Source organism: Rhea americana, unplaced genomic scaffold (genome assembly GCF_003343005.1).
Source record: "Rhea americana isolate MKP2758 unplaced genomic scaffold, rheAme1 scaffold_193, whole genome shotgun sequence".
Taxonomy (NCBI): Eukaryota; Metazoa; Chordata; class Aves; order Rheiformes; family Rheidae; genus Rhea; species Rhea americana.
In genome coordinates this window covers 91,922-104,214 of record NW_028186072.1, presented here as the reverse complement: position 1 = coordinate 104,214, position 12,293 = coordinate 91,922, and the positions used below count along the sequence as shown (strand labels likewise).

General features: G+C 37.2%; 1 protein-coding gene across 4 annotated transcripts in view; it reads left to right on the top strand.

Moving 5' to 3' along the window:
* Positions 1 to 12,293, top strand: part of CP (ceruloplasmin) — a 23,320-nt gene extending 11,027 nt beyond the window's left edge. For all 4 annotated transcript variants that reach the window (XM_085302810.1, XM_085302811.1, XM_085302812.1 and 1 more), the window contains 13 exons: positions 745 to 910; positions 1,889 to 2,028; positions 2,588 to 2,728; positions 2,845 to 3,056; positions 3,633 to 3,783; positions 4,920 to 5,132; positions 6,263 to 6,470; positions 7,767 to 7,906; positions 8,385 to 8,513; positions 9,089 to 9,195; positions 9,990 to 10,206; positions 10,875 to 11,014; positions 11,480 to 12,293. In XM_085302810.1, the coding sequence (XP_085158936.1) occupies positions 745 to 910; positions 1,889 to 2,028; positions 2,588 to 2,728; positions 2,845 to 3,056; positions 3,633 to 3,783; positions 4,920 to 5,132; positions 6,263 to 6,470; positions 7,767 to 7,906; positions 8,385 to 8,513; positions 9,089 to 9,195; positions 9,990 to 10,206; positions 10,875 to 11,014; positions 11,480 to 11,758 (2,243 nt within the window). In that variant the 3' untranslated portion in view covers positions 11,759 to 12,293. The remainder of the gene's footprint in view (positions 1 to 744; positions 911 to 1,888; positions 2,029 to 2,587; positions 2,729 to 2,844; positions 3,057 to 3,632; positions 3,784 to 4,919; positions 5,133 to 6,262; positions 6,471 to 7,766; positions 7,907 to 8,384; positions 8,514 to 9,088; positions 9,196 to 9,989; positions 10,207 to 10,874; positions 11,015 to 11,479) is intronic.

Genomic DNA, 12,293 nt, shown 5'->3' with positions numbered 1-12,293 from the left:
TATGAAATGCTAAAGCTAATTCCATACTTTTTCATAATCTATGATTCACTCTAAGTGAGTTAGAGAAGTCACTTGTCATAAAAGTGAGAACGATCAGAGAATTCAAAATCAAGCTCCAAGATTTGGAAATTCTGATATTAAAAGGAGTATGTTTAATCTACAGATACAACCATAGAGAGGACCTAAGTTTTGAAATAGCTGTCATGTCAGGCAGACTCCTGATTTGGCTGAAACATCCCAGACAAGACTTTTAAATCCTACAAAAAGGATTCTGACATAATCTATAGTTGTAAAAGAGTTCTTTTTATTGCATTAGTTATATCTCCAGTAAGCAGACTTTCTAGCAGACCTCTCTCCATAGATAATTTCTAGGGTGCAGAGACCCAGGAGTTTCACAGGTGAGTCACTGATGAAATTTAATCCAAAGATGGTCAGTCCTGCCATGACTGAAGTGCTGGCTAACAGTGCTCTGTTTTCACTCAGCCATAATCTTATTTGTAGCTGAAGTGTCAATTGTGTCTTTACAGAATGCCCTTTACAATGCATGTCTGCCTRTCTTCAATACTATGGTCATGTATCTGCATACTCAGGTGGTGTGCATTATTACATAACATTTATCTTGCTTTTCATCTGTGATTTGTACATCCATCAATGGTGGTTCTCTTCCAAGGAAGAGAAGGAGCTAATAGAGCAAGGGAAGAGGAAAAAAAGCTGTAKTTTTTTCTGCCTTCTCTTTTTTTCTAGGTGGTATGCAGGCCCTTTTTAAGGTAAAAGAGTGTAGGAAATCCACAACAAATCATAATGAGAGTACAAAATTAAGACAGTACTTCATTGCTGCTGAAGAAATCATCTGGAATTATGGCCCATCTGCAATGAACCATTTTACAGGACAGGAATTAATTGCTGACAGGTAAATGCCTCTAATTTAAAAAGCTTTACTTTCCAAGAAGAGTTGATGTAAACATGCTAAATAAGGCAAGTAATATGGTAGAATTGATGTTTTAGGCAGAATTTCTTCTTGTCTTCAGCTCTGYTTGAATATTAATGCCAAGATAAAAATCCAAACAAATTATATCCATTGTTTCTCTTGCAATCTTACTGTAAATTTTGCTGTAATGTTAGTAATTTCACTCAGATAAAGACAAATTATGCTGTCATATGTAGACAGTGACGTTTGACAATTCAAGATGATTTATTATGCTGAGTTAAAAAACAGAGCTGGGAATTCAGCTGATGAAAGTACTGCTAGCTGTATTTCAGCCAGCAGACCAGTTGCACAATGTGGCTTTGTCTTTTCTTCTGTGTCTAGATAGTTAAAACTCTGCTCAAGTCACTGAATACCTTAGTTTTTTTCATCTGTAAATTGAGTTAAATGATATTTACCTGTTGCATAAGGAGTGAGGAATAGTTCATTGTTGAATAGTGCTTGTAAAATGATGAAAGGTGCTGTTTTGAAGATGTAGTAAAAAGTGTGGACTAAATCTTCATGCTTTTAGTCTATTCAAGTGTTGCTTATTCTTGGTGTTTATATCTATTGTACTTGGATATTTTGTAAACTTTTAATAAAAATAAATTTTGGAAGTGCAGAATTCGGGTTACAAAACATTGAAGAGAAATCRTTGTTGATGAGTCTCCAAGCATACTGGGGTCTATAAGAGAAACAGCAGGATATTTATTTCTCAAAGAGCAAGTAGTGAAAAATAGTGGWTTTCTGTACATCCTTATGTGGGACTGCATATAAGCATGTGGCCAGACCACTGAATGGAAACTCAAAAGATCATCTTAACATATGATACTTGAGAAAATAAGGATGAGGTCCTTACTGTCGTTGTAAATCTCATCATTATGACTTGAAATGTTTACTTCTATTACAATTTCTTTCACACAGTGAATCTCAGATATTTTTTGAACAAAGTGAGACAAGAATTGGTGGCTCTTACAAAAAAGCYATTTACAAGGAATACACAGATCATACCTTCACAGAACATAAAAAGAGGCCCCCGGAGGATGTACATCTTGGACTCTTAGGTAAAATATTTAAAATGATTTTATGTCAAATATTTATGAGAGCAGATGATCATTTACAGCAGCTGGCCATGCTTCCTGCAGGTACTGGCAACCACAGCCTCTTCAGAGAGATGCCCTGGGGTGCAAGCAAAGCCCTGGGAGAGGGTGCTGTGGCAGCCTGAGCCTGCAGCTCACCTGCAAGAACACACCATGGGCTCCAGGGATCATAACTGTGTTGTGAGGCTGGAGAGCATCTCCTTGCAGCGCTGTTGCGTTTACAGCTTGGCTGCCTCTGATGCTGGGATGAGATGAGTTCAAGGCTGACGCCACAGGTCCCTTTCCAAATGGAGGAAGTCTTGCATTTCACTGGGCCTCCATGAGGAATGGCAGCTCTGGAATGAGCAGTCTGGATGCTGCTGGGGTGCTGTGAGAGTTAGACTGCGTGGCAGAGATCCATGCTGCAGCCATGCAAGCTCAGTGACAGTGCAGGAAAAGCTGCTAGCCGTTACCACAAACTCATGTTTGTCTGTACATCACTTGACCAGAATACCCTGTTTTTAGACCTTGTGCTCTTTTCTAGGACCTGTTATCAAGGCAGAAGTGGGGGAGAGCATCAGGGTGACTTTCCGAAACAACGCCAGCCGCCCATTTAGCATTCAGCCCCATGGTGTGAGTTACCACAAGAGCAACGAGGGGGCGTTGTATGGTACCTTCTCTGGAGGTGTGTGTGTACAGGCAGAGACCTTGCAAGCACTGGAGAACATGCCAGAGTACATGCTGATGTAATGTGACAAAATAAACAATGTTTATTAATCTTAATGTTGATTTTTGTAATAGGTACTGAATCTCCAGCCTCTCATGTGAGTCCTGGCACTACATTTACRTATGAATGGAACGTGCCAGAAGATGTGGGCCCTACAGACCAAGATCCAGACTGTTTAACCTGGCTTTACTATTCAGCTGTGGATGCARTCAGAGATACCAGTTCTGGCCTTGTAGGTCCTCTCTTGGTGTGCAGGAAAGGAGCTCTACTCCCTTCTGGGAAACAGGTTAGTCAAAGAGAAAAACAGAAGCATTTGCACCATTTTAACTAAAACTGCTTTCTCTTTTCTGGACTGTGCCTTGAGAGCCTGCCATTTTAATGACCATCAGCACCACCTCCTCTCCAGATTGCTGTCTCATACATTTGCTGAGGGTAATACGCAAAATGAAAAAAAGTTTTAAAAGAGGGAGAGGGAAAAAGGGAGCAGAATAAAAGGAAGAAAAATCATCTGGTTCCAGATAGATAGACACTCTCTTGTGAGACCACCATTGCAGTGAGCAGTCACTGGCATCCACGTCTCAGCCAGGATGAGAGTGACTAGAAAGATGTAGAAGCTTTAAAGACCAAAGTACTCATTCATTTGTGGAGGTAGTCCCCCTAGTAGAAAGAATATTAGCAGGAGATACCTTTCAGCCAGTTACTGCAGTTAGAGAGCTTTGAGGTTATCTGAATGATGGCAGCATCAATGTATGCATCTATCTAAGTTTGCAAATTATGCTCTTAAATTCTTATATGCATAGTTCTTCCTGTCATGTTCAGTTCATTCATTTCTATTGGGTTTTGTGCTATTTGTTCTCAACAGAAAAATGTGAACAGAGAGTTTTTTCTGCTTGCCACAGTGTTTGATGAGAATCTCAGCTGGTACCTGGATGACAATATTTTGATGTTTACACTAAATCCTAACAAAATTGCCAAAGATGATGAGGATTTCCAAGAATCAAACAAAATGCACTGTAAGCAAAGAACATTTGTTATAGTTAACTAGCCAAAGGCAACTTTTATAGAGTAAAATTTTACTACTATGGCCCTATAGTAGAGAGGAAGAGATTATGTAGTGGCAGAGACTCATTCCTTTCCATTGGAATGAAAAGCACATCTGAATGCAATTCAGTTTCATCTCAACATAGTCATCAGTACAAAATGTATTGACAGCTGTTCAGTGTCTTGTATGGCAGTTGAGCATTTAGCACTGTCATATACCCTTTGAAGCAGGCACGGCGCAGGAGGAGTCTGTAGCTCATGTGCAGGCCCTCCAAATGCAACTGGGAACAAGAGAAAACTCTTGTTTCCTCTTGCACTATAGAGGATSTGGCTGAAAGGAGAACTTCGTCCCTGTGTATTCTGGATTCCTTTACCAGCACTGCAGTTGCCTTATAGTGAATATCTTTGATTATTTAACAGGATACTGCTGAACTCCATACTGATCATATCCATATCTTGGTACTGCATCAAATTTGTGCAAGTTCTGTGTGAAAGAACAGCTGTATTGTCAGTCCCTAGTCTAGTAAATAACTCCCAGTCTTTAAATTCATTTGCTTGTGCTCTTTCTTAAATTTTGCCCTCGGGGATATTTTGACTGTTTTCTGGAGTCTTGAGATCATGTGTTCAGTGGTACTCGTGAAGTCCAGGCTTTGAAAGGTTTGCACAAGAGCAGGTAGTGAGAATTGTTAATTCCAACTAAAACCCACTTTGAGTTGTCTTTGCTGTGTGGCTGTATGGAATGGCTGTATGGAACTGGCAGAGTATTCAACAGTGGAAATTCCAGTTGGTCAAGCCACCAACCCATGCCTTAGGTGTTGAAAAGGAGAACAGTTTAGAGGAATCTGTCATTATTTTTTCACTTCAAAATACTTTCAGGAATATTAAGGGTGGAATTTTACCAGATTGCTTTTAAACACTGGGTTTTAAAAGTTGCTTTGCTTAAATCATTTTTGTAGTTTTGCTAATGTGATAAAGTATTACACTATTGCTACTTCTGTCAGTGTAAGGCATCACATTAGATCTGAAGTGTGTATTACTTAATATGTAATGCAGAATATGTTATATGTGCTAATCGAAGTGGTTTTTTGCTTCCTCAAATCTTCTGCAGCCATTAATGGTTACATGTATGGAAATCAACCTGGCCTTGAGATGTGTAAAGGAAATGTGGTTTCCTGGCATTTGATGAGTGTTGGGTCAGAAGTCGATATCCATGGAATATATTTTTCAGAAAACACATTCCTAACAAGAGGAACAAGACGGGATACAGCAAATCTGTTTCCACATACTTTTCTTACAGCTATTATGAAGCCTGATTGTGAAGGTAAATGTCACAGTTACTTTTTGGCCTGTATCCTTTATACAGCACTACCCTGTTGTTACAGAAACTCATCATAGCACCTCTTCTGATTGGCTTAAAAGTTAGAGCAGGCTGCTGCAAGGCAGAGACACTTGTGCCACAATCATCACAATCATCTGAGGCTCATCTGCCTCAGATAAACATGTCCAGTGGTCCCCAAAACAGACCTTTTAGGGCAACTTTACCCAAAGCCCTTTGAAGGGCTTTTGTAGCTGTGTTGCCAAACCAGATGGGTCATATTTCCCACTATCTCTAGCTAAACATTGGTGGTAGCTGCTCTGCTGGCTCCCAGGTGCCATGCCTGCCTGCTGAAAAGTACTCACAAGGCCTCTTTGTGCACCAAATTTTGCAAGATAAGACATGGGAAATAACTGACAGAAGACTTTCATTTCATCCTTCCTCATTTTCACATTGGTAATAGTCTGGCCCACTTACATAAAACTATGTGGCTTGCAAGAGACAGGTCTGACAATAAATACTATCAAGTGATTTCTGAAAGAAACTGTGTAAGAAGTGTTACTTTAGGATATTACTCATTTTGAACAAAATGACCGGAAGGAGTGAAAAAAAAAGTAGACTGTTACTATATATTATGTGTTTATCACCTTCTCCTATGATGTATTATACTGTATGTATTAGCATTGCTTCCTTCTATTTACATTTTATTTTCGTACTATCTTTCAATTCTTTGCMTCAGAGGGATTGATTTAATATAGCAGATTTTTAATGTTTTAGTGCTTTAAAAAGTCCTGTTTACTCTTTTAGAAACTGTTTACTTATGACCATTTTATGCTTGAATCCARGTTTTAAATAGCTGAGGTTTTCAGCCTTTGAGTGCTAGAAATGTGTAAAGCTGTGTTGAAAAGCAGCAAATGTGCTCATAGGAAGTAAGCTTTTAATGCTAAGCCTTAATTTTGCTAGCTCCTGTGTATGTGCTGATTTTTATTATCCCGAATAGCCATGTTACGCAAAGAATTGTGTCATGTTACGTGAACGATAGCCCGCATCTCAGTCTCTAAACTCTAAATCAACACAGGTAATAGATTTTCAAGATCTAGTCCTAACAGATTTTTCTTTATTTCTTGTATATATAGGAGTTTTTGAAGTGTCATGCGTGACAACGGATCACTATACAGGGGGCATGAAACAGAAATACAAAGTGAAACAGTGCCATTGGTGGAATGTGGACCCATCGTTGTATTTGCATGAAAAAACTTACTACATTGCTGCAGTGGAAGTGGAATGGGACTATTCTCCTAACAGGACATGGGAATTTGAACGGCATCAATTTCATGAAGAAAGGTAATACAATGTGGAATATACACAAGAAGAGAAAAAAAAAATGCAAAAAGCCAAGAAACAACTCACTTCTCTGAACCTTTTCCTCCTAGTAATCCAGGCATTTTTGAGACATGTTTTCTTTGCATAGGTATTTTCAGTGATCACTTGAATTTGAGGTCCTTCACAAGTAATGTTAACATGTAACTGACAATGTTAACATGTGAGCCAGACAGTATCTTGTTCATGAAATAGTGCAGCACCAATCATCTGTGAGGCACCTGCAGAGTTTAATGGATCCTGGATGTTTCATGTGTATTTACTGTCTACTGGTGTTGGTACAGTCCTTGATGTGGAATGCTTAAAATGTTCATTAAATTGTAGATATGATGAATGCTTTGTCCCAATAGTGGGTTACTTACCATATATAACGTGTCTTTGTCTCTTATCTGTATGAACTCTGAGCAGTGTTCTTGAGCATTCATGCAGCAGTTTTCTTTTTTACTCTCCTCTTTATTTTATACAAGATAAGATGTTACTCTATGACAAAATCCAGTCATGTTTAAATAAAGCCTTAGCTTTGGTGTGTTATTCGCAGTATTTCAACCCTATCAGTGGGAACTGATTGGATCAAACGGTTCATATCTGTTAGATGGAGAGCCTAAATAATGAATTGATGAACTTGAGTGTGCTGCAACTGCCTATATAACTTTATTTGTGGTTAAAGTCAATTACAGCTGTCTATATTTGTTTACTGGCTTAGATATGTTTTCATTTTATATTCCTTTTCTCATCATGATAGCACCTTTTTTTGTCCCTGCATAGTCGGCTTTTTCTTACTCTTGAGCACAAGTAATATSGACTGGGATATTATCAGATTATTTTTAACTGTCTCCAGTCCCCATGATCTCAGCAGAGAGTCAGCCCCTCATGTTTCAATTCAGAAAGGCATCTAGGGACTTTACAATTTTTAGGTTGCACTTCAGATCCACAAAAGTCACTGAGGGCTTTACTTTTCAGTTTTCAAGTAGCTGTATGACTTCTTGTCATTTTAAGTATCTGCCAGCCCTAGCATTCAGTCATCCCTCACATCCTACATAGGTTTGGTCTCTTTGGCTGATTTCTTTCCCTTGTGAGTTATATGACCTCCCAGCCTAAGAAAAATGTCTTCATGTTGAAGATACCAATGGTCTATGTGATCACTGTTCCACTGACTGGGATTTTTGCTCGATGGTTACTTGATATACCTGCAAAAGATGCTATTAAATACATGGGAGAAACTTCTGACTTACTCTCCTATCTATCTACTATTTTTCACAGCCCTGGCAATCCATTTTTAAATAAAGAAGACAAATTCATTGGTTCAAAATACAGAAAGGTCATCTATCGTGAGTACACTGATCAGACATTCAGAATTCCCAAAAAGAGAGCTGAGGAGCAGCAGCATCTGGGAATTCAAGGTACGGTCATCATGAAGTTCAGTTTCACAACTGGGAAAAATGCACCGAAACAAAACAGATGCTATGTTAGTAATACTGAGCCTAGTTCTACCCACACTAAGTGCCTAAACGTATGTGGAATGGCTACTTACATATCAGTGTATGCTGCATATTACAGTGCTTGCTTTACAAGAAAAAACTTCTGKTTTTGTGCCTGATCACAGGTCACTGTTTTCGAAGTTGGCATAAGATTATGCAGCCACATCTAAGGTGACTTAAAATAGACAGTAGGTACTCTGAACTTTTGAAAATTAGGCATCTGTTYAGATGCCTAACTTCAGCTACTAATGTTTGCATAATATAGTGAATGCATATTGTCCATGTCTAGTTTTCAGTTTAATTATATCCCAATGTTACTGTATCTCTGAACACAATAAACTCTCTCTTTCAACTCTGATCACCTGTCAAACCAACTTAACCTTTCTTTTCAATCCAATAGGACCATTGCTTATGTCAAATATTGGAGATAAAATTATAATAGTTTTTAAGAACTTGGCATCACGACCTTATTCTATACATGCCCATGGAGTGAAAACAGACAGTTCTGTTGTTGCTGTAACTAACCCAGGTATCAAACATCCACTTACTTAATTCTCACAGGTAACTTCAGGTCTTACAGTAAGAAAGATTTAGCAAGCTTTCAAGTTAGGATAGCATGAAAGATAATTTTTTAACTTTAGATTCTTAGAATTTATGAAGCTGCTTATTATTGATATTTCTACACTTAAAATGTCACTGCTAATTATTGCTACATATCCTAGCCCTGGACAGGTCAGTAGTTTTTTGACAAAGCTTGGCTGCACCTTTCATGTAAGCAAAACAGATTTTGTTATATAGGGAGAGCATAGCTGATGTTATCTAGTCTTTCAAAAGTTAATTCTGTGATCTTTACAAAAGACACAGTTAGTTTTAATAATCATGGTAAACTGGACTGTGCATTCACACAAAGGAACACTGGCAGGAAGAGTTAGGAATCTGCAGAAGGGAAATAACAATAAGCAGCCAGGCAATGCAGTACTTGGGAAGAGGAAGTTCAAGACAAAAATAAGCCATAAATGAAAATAGCATCTATTTCAGCACAACCTCTTAAAGAGATCAGCAGAAAACAAAACTTAAAAAAAAATCACCATTTGTTTAATACAGGTGAAACAAAAATGTACATCTGGAAAATCCCTGAGAGATCCAGTTCTGGGAAAGGAGATCCACATTGTATTGCCTGGGCATACCATTCAACTGTGGACATCATCAAGGTATATTATTAACAGCAGTTAGTTTAAAGAGTTTTGTTTTCATGACTTCAACATAGATACGCTTCCAACAAAAGAGAGATGAGTTTGAAACTCTGTGTGCTTTCTCTATCAAGTAATCCCCACTATTACCATATGTTTGAATTGTCTCTTCAATAATGCAAGTCAGGGAAGAATTAGAAAGTTACATTCTGCTGTGTTCTTACTCCCTCATTCTTTTGTTGTTCTTTAACATCGCTTCATTAATTTTTAAAGCAAACATTTTATACATTTCTCAATATCTAGTCAACCATGTAGGAAAGTTTGTATGTGCAACTATGGAACACACATACGCCATTTTTGTGCAAGCACCCTTTATCCTTAATTGACCAATCTTTTTTATTTTTTATTACTCAAATTAATATGTGCTCTTTGTGCCTCTCAATGATGAATGGAAAAGTGCTAAAAGGGCTTTAATTTTGAAAGTGTGAAACAAATTTTGAGTGGAGAACAACTTTWAAAAAAATCCTAAAACCTAAAAAGAAATTAAAAACAAAAAAGAACTAAGAAATGAAAATGGACTAAAAGTTTGCTTTTTTTGTGTCTTGCTAGAGATAGTTACTCTTCATAGTCCATTGAACTTGATCTGTGGTTAGTACATAACAGTGAAGAAATAATCTTATTGTCAGATACTGAAGTATCTGACAATAATATATATATATACACACATATGTATATAGCATTAATGTCTGTTATTAAAATGCCTCTGCTTATATTAGTCATCTTGTAATTATTTTTTTTTTCATTTGTAATTTCAGGACACTTACAGTGGATTAATAGGCACACTTGTCGTGTGTCATAGACATTATTTGCCATCATTTCATGCTAAAAAGAAAGTTCAATTTGGTCTTCTTTTTATGGTTTTTGATGAGAATGAGTCATGGTACTTGGATGAAAATATTAAAACCTACTCTACTAACCCACACCTTGTAGACAAAGAAGATGAGGAATTCCTTGAAAGTAATAAAATGCATGGTATGTGTCCCAATTTAATTAATGTAATTCTAAAAAAACCTCTATAAAATTATGTATTTCAAAGCACTGTATTTGTATATTTTGTATGTGTTGTACATTTATATTTGTATTTGACTTTTTCATCCACTGTGAATTTCTAGTTACAGGGCGGAAGGCCTGAAAATTTTCACTTATGCTATTTCAGAACATTTTTAATCTTTTTAAAAGAAAAAAACTATAAAAAATGATTCCACTTTGCAGCTATGAAAAGAAAGAGAGTAAAAATTAAATTTGAAAATTTGATTTGATGTCAGCAAACAACTATTCTGGAAAAGTTGGCAATAAAGTGTCTCTCCTGAAAGCATATCCTTGTAAAGCTTAGCCTTCACGAAGAGCCATGGGTAATGCAGATGCTTGAGAAGAGCAATAGTGTTGCCAGTGATGCATGATAAAGGAGTTTTAACTACTTACTTTCTAGTCAAATATGCGAGATATAATCAGGCCCATTCATAATATGCTGGGTTTTTTTTGATAAGGAGCTAACATATTACTCAGTATAGGGTTTTTTCCTAGATCATTCAAAACAATTCCTTTTGCCTAGCAATAACTTCTTGTATTCTATTAAAGTCTAGAAAATAATATGACACAAAATCTTACTTTAGTTTGCGCTCTTGCTCTCTCTCTCTCAGCCATTAATGGAAGAGTCTTTGGGAACTTGCATGGTCTGACTATGCATGTTGGGGATAAAGTAAGCTGGTATTTGATAGGAATGGGCAATGAAGTAGATATTCACACAGCACACTTCCATGGCCACAGCTTTGATTATAAGGTAACTGGCCTTTTCTTTTTTTTTGTTTATGAGTTAAGAATGACAGCTAGACCAAATACTACGGAGTGTAACCTCTTGTCATATATGTCATATGTTAAAATACTAAGTAGTAGGCTTCTAATTGGACCTTGCAGCATTTTGTGTTTGATCAGTACACAAGAGAGGCAGAGATTATCTGCCAGGGTTTATTCTAGGGAAACTTTACAAGTTGCTCTGACAAGTTCGCCTTGAATTTTCATGGGTGTGGTAAGAGAACAACTATGAATTTTCTTTATTTCCATTTAGTTGTTAGTTTTAACGAGTAGATGTATGAAATGAAAGTGCTGTAGAAATGACATGCAATAGATCAAATCTTTTCACCCAACTGCTATTGTAAGTTTGGTGGGAATATGAGTTTAGTTAGTGTATATTACTGCCATCTGGTGATGCCACACTGTTTAATTATTGTTTCTTTTCATCTGGAAGCAAACAGGAGTTTACCGGGCAGATGTGTTTGACCTGTTCCCTGGGGCATTTCAGACTGTGGAAATGATCCCCCAGAATCCTGGAACCTGGCTATTACACTGTCATGTTACTGATCACATCCATGCGGGTATGGAAACAACCTACACAGTGCTCCCAAAGGAAGGTAGGAACTCAGCTATCTCAATAATGTTCAAATGTTTAAAGATGCAGTATGAGGCTCACAGACAGGTCAGTGCACTCAGAACCAGTTCAGGCATCCAACAGTATTTCATGGCATAACAGTGATGTATATTGTACCATGGAGGCCAGAATGTTGCARATCAGCTTATCATACTTGCCTCAGTGTTACTGCTCAGAGAACAGAAGTAGCTAAAGGGCTGCACCTTAACTGACAACTGCTTCAGATTCCCATCACTGAAATTAAAACGGCACATTTTCATTAAAAAAAATAAAAATTCTTCATGAGCTAGAGTATTTCTGTACTCTAGAAGTGCCGATAGTGTTAAACTCCATCTCAACCTTTATTTAAAAACAAAACCAAGAACAGGTAAATAAAGCTCAAGTCATTATCCTCACCAGTTAAGGTACCGAAAAATAAAATCCTGTTTTCCTTTTAAAGGATATTTTAGCTTTACAGGTATTATTACCTTGCTTTAGCAATGTTACCTATGCAAAAAAAGCTGAATCCTGAAAAAAAGTAGTTCTTTTTGAATACAAAGTTAATACAAATTTAAAAGCATTGCTTTCCTGTATTAAAAAGATATAGCATAACAGGCATCTATTAACTGACAAAAAGGGTGAGGTAAAAAAAATT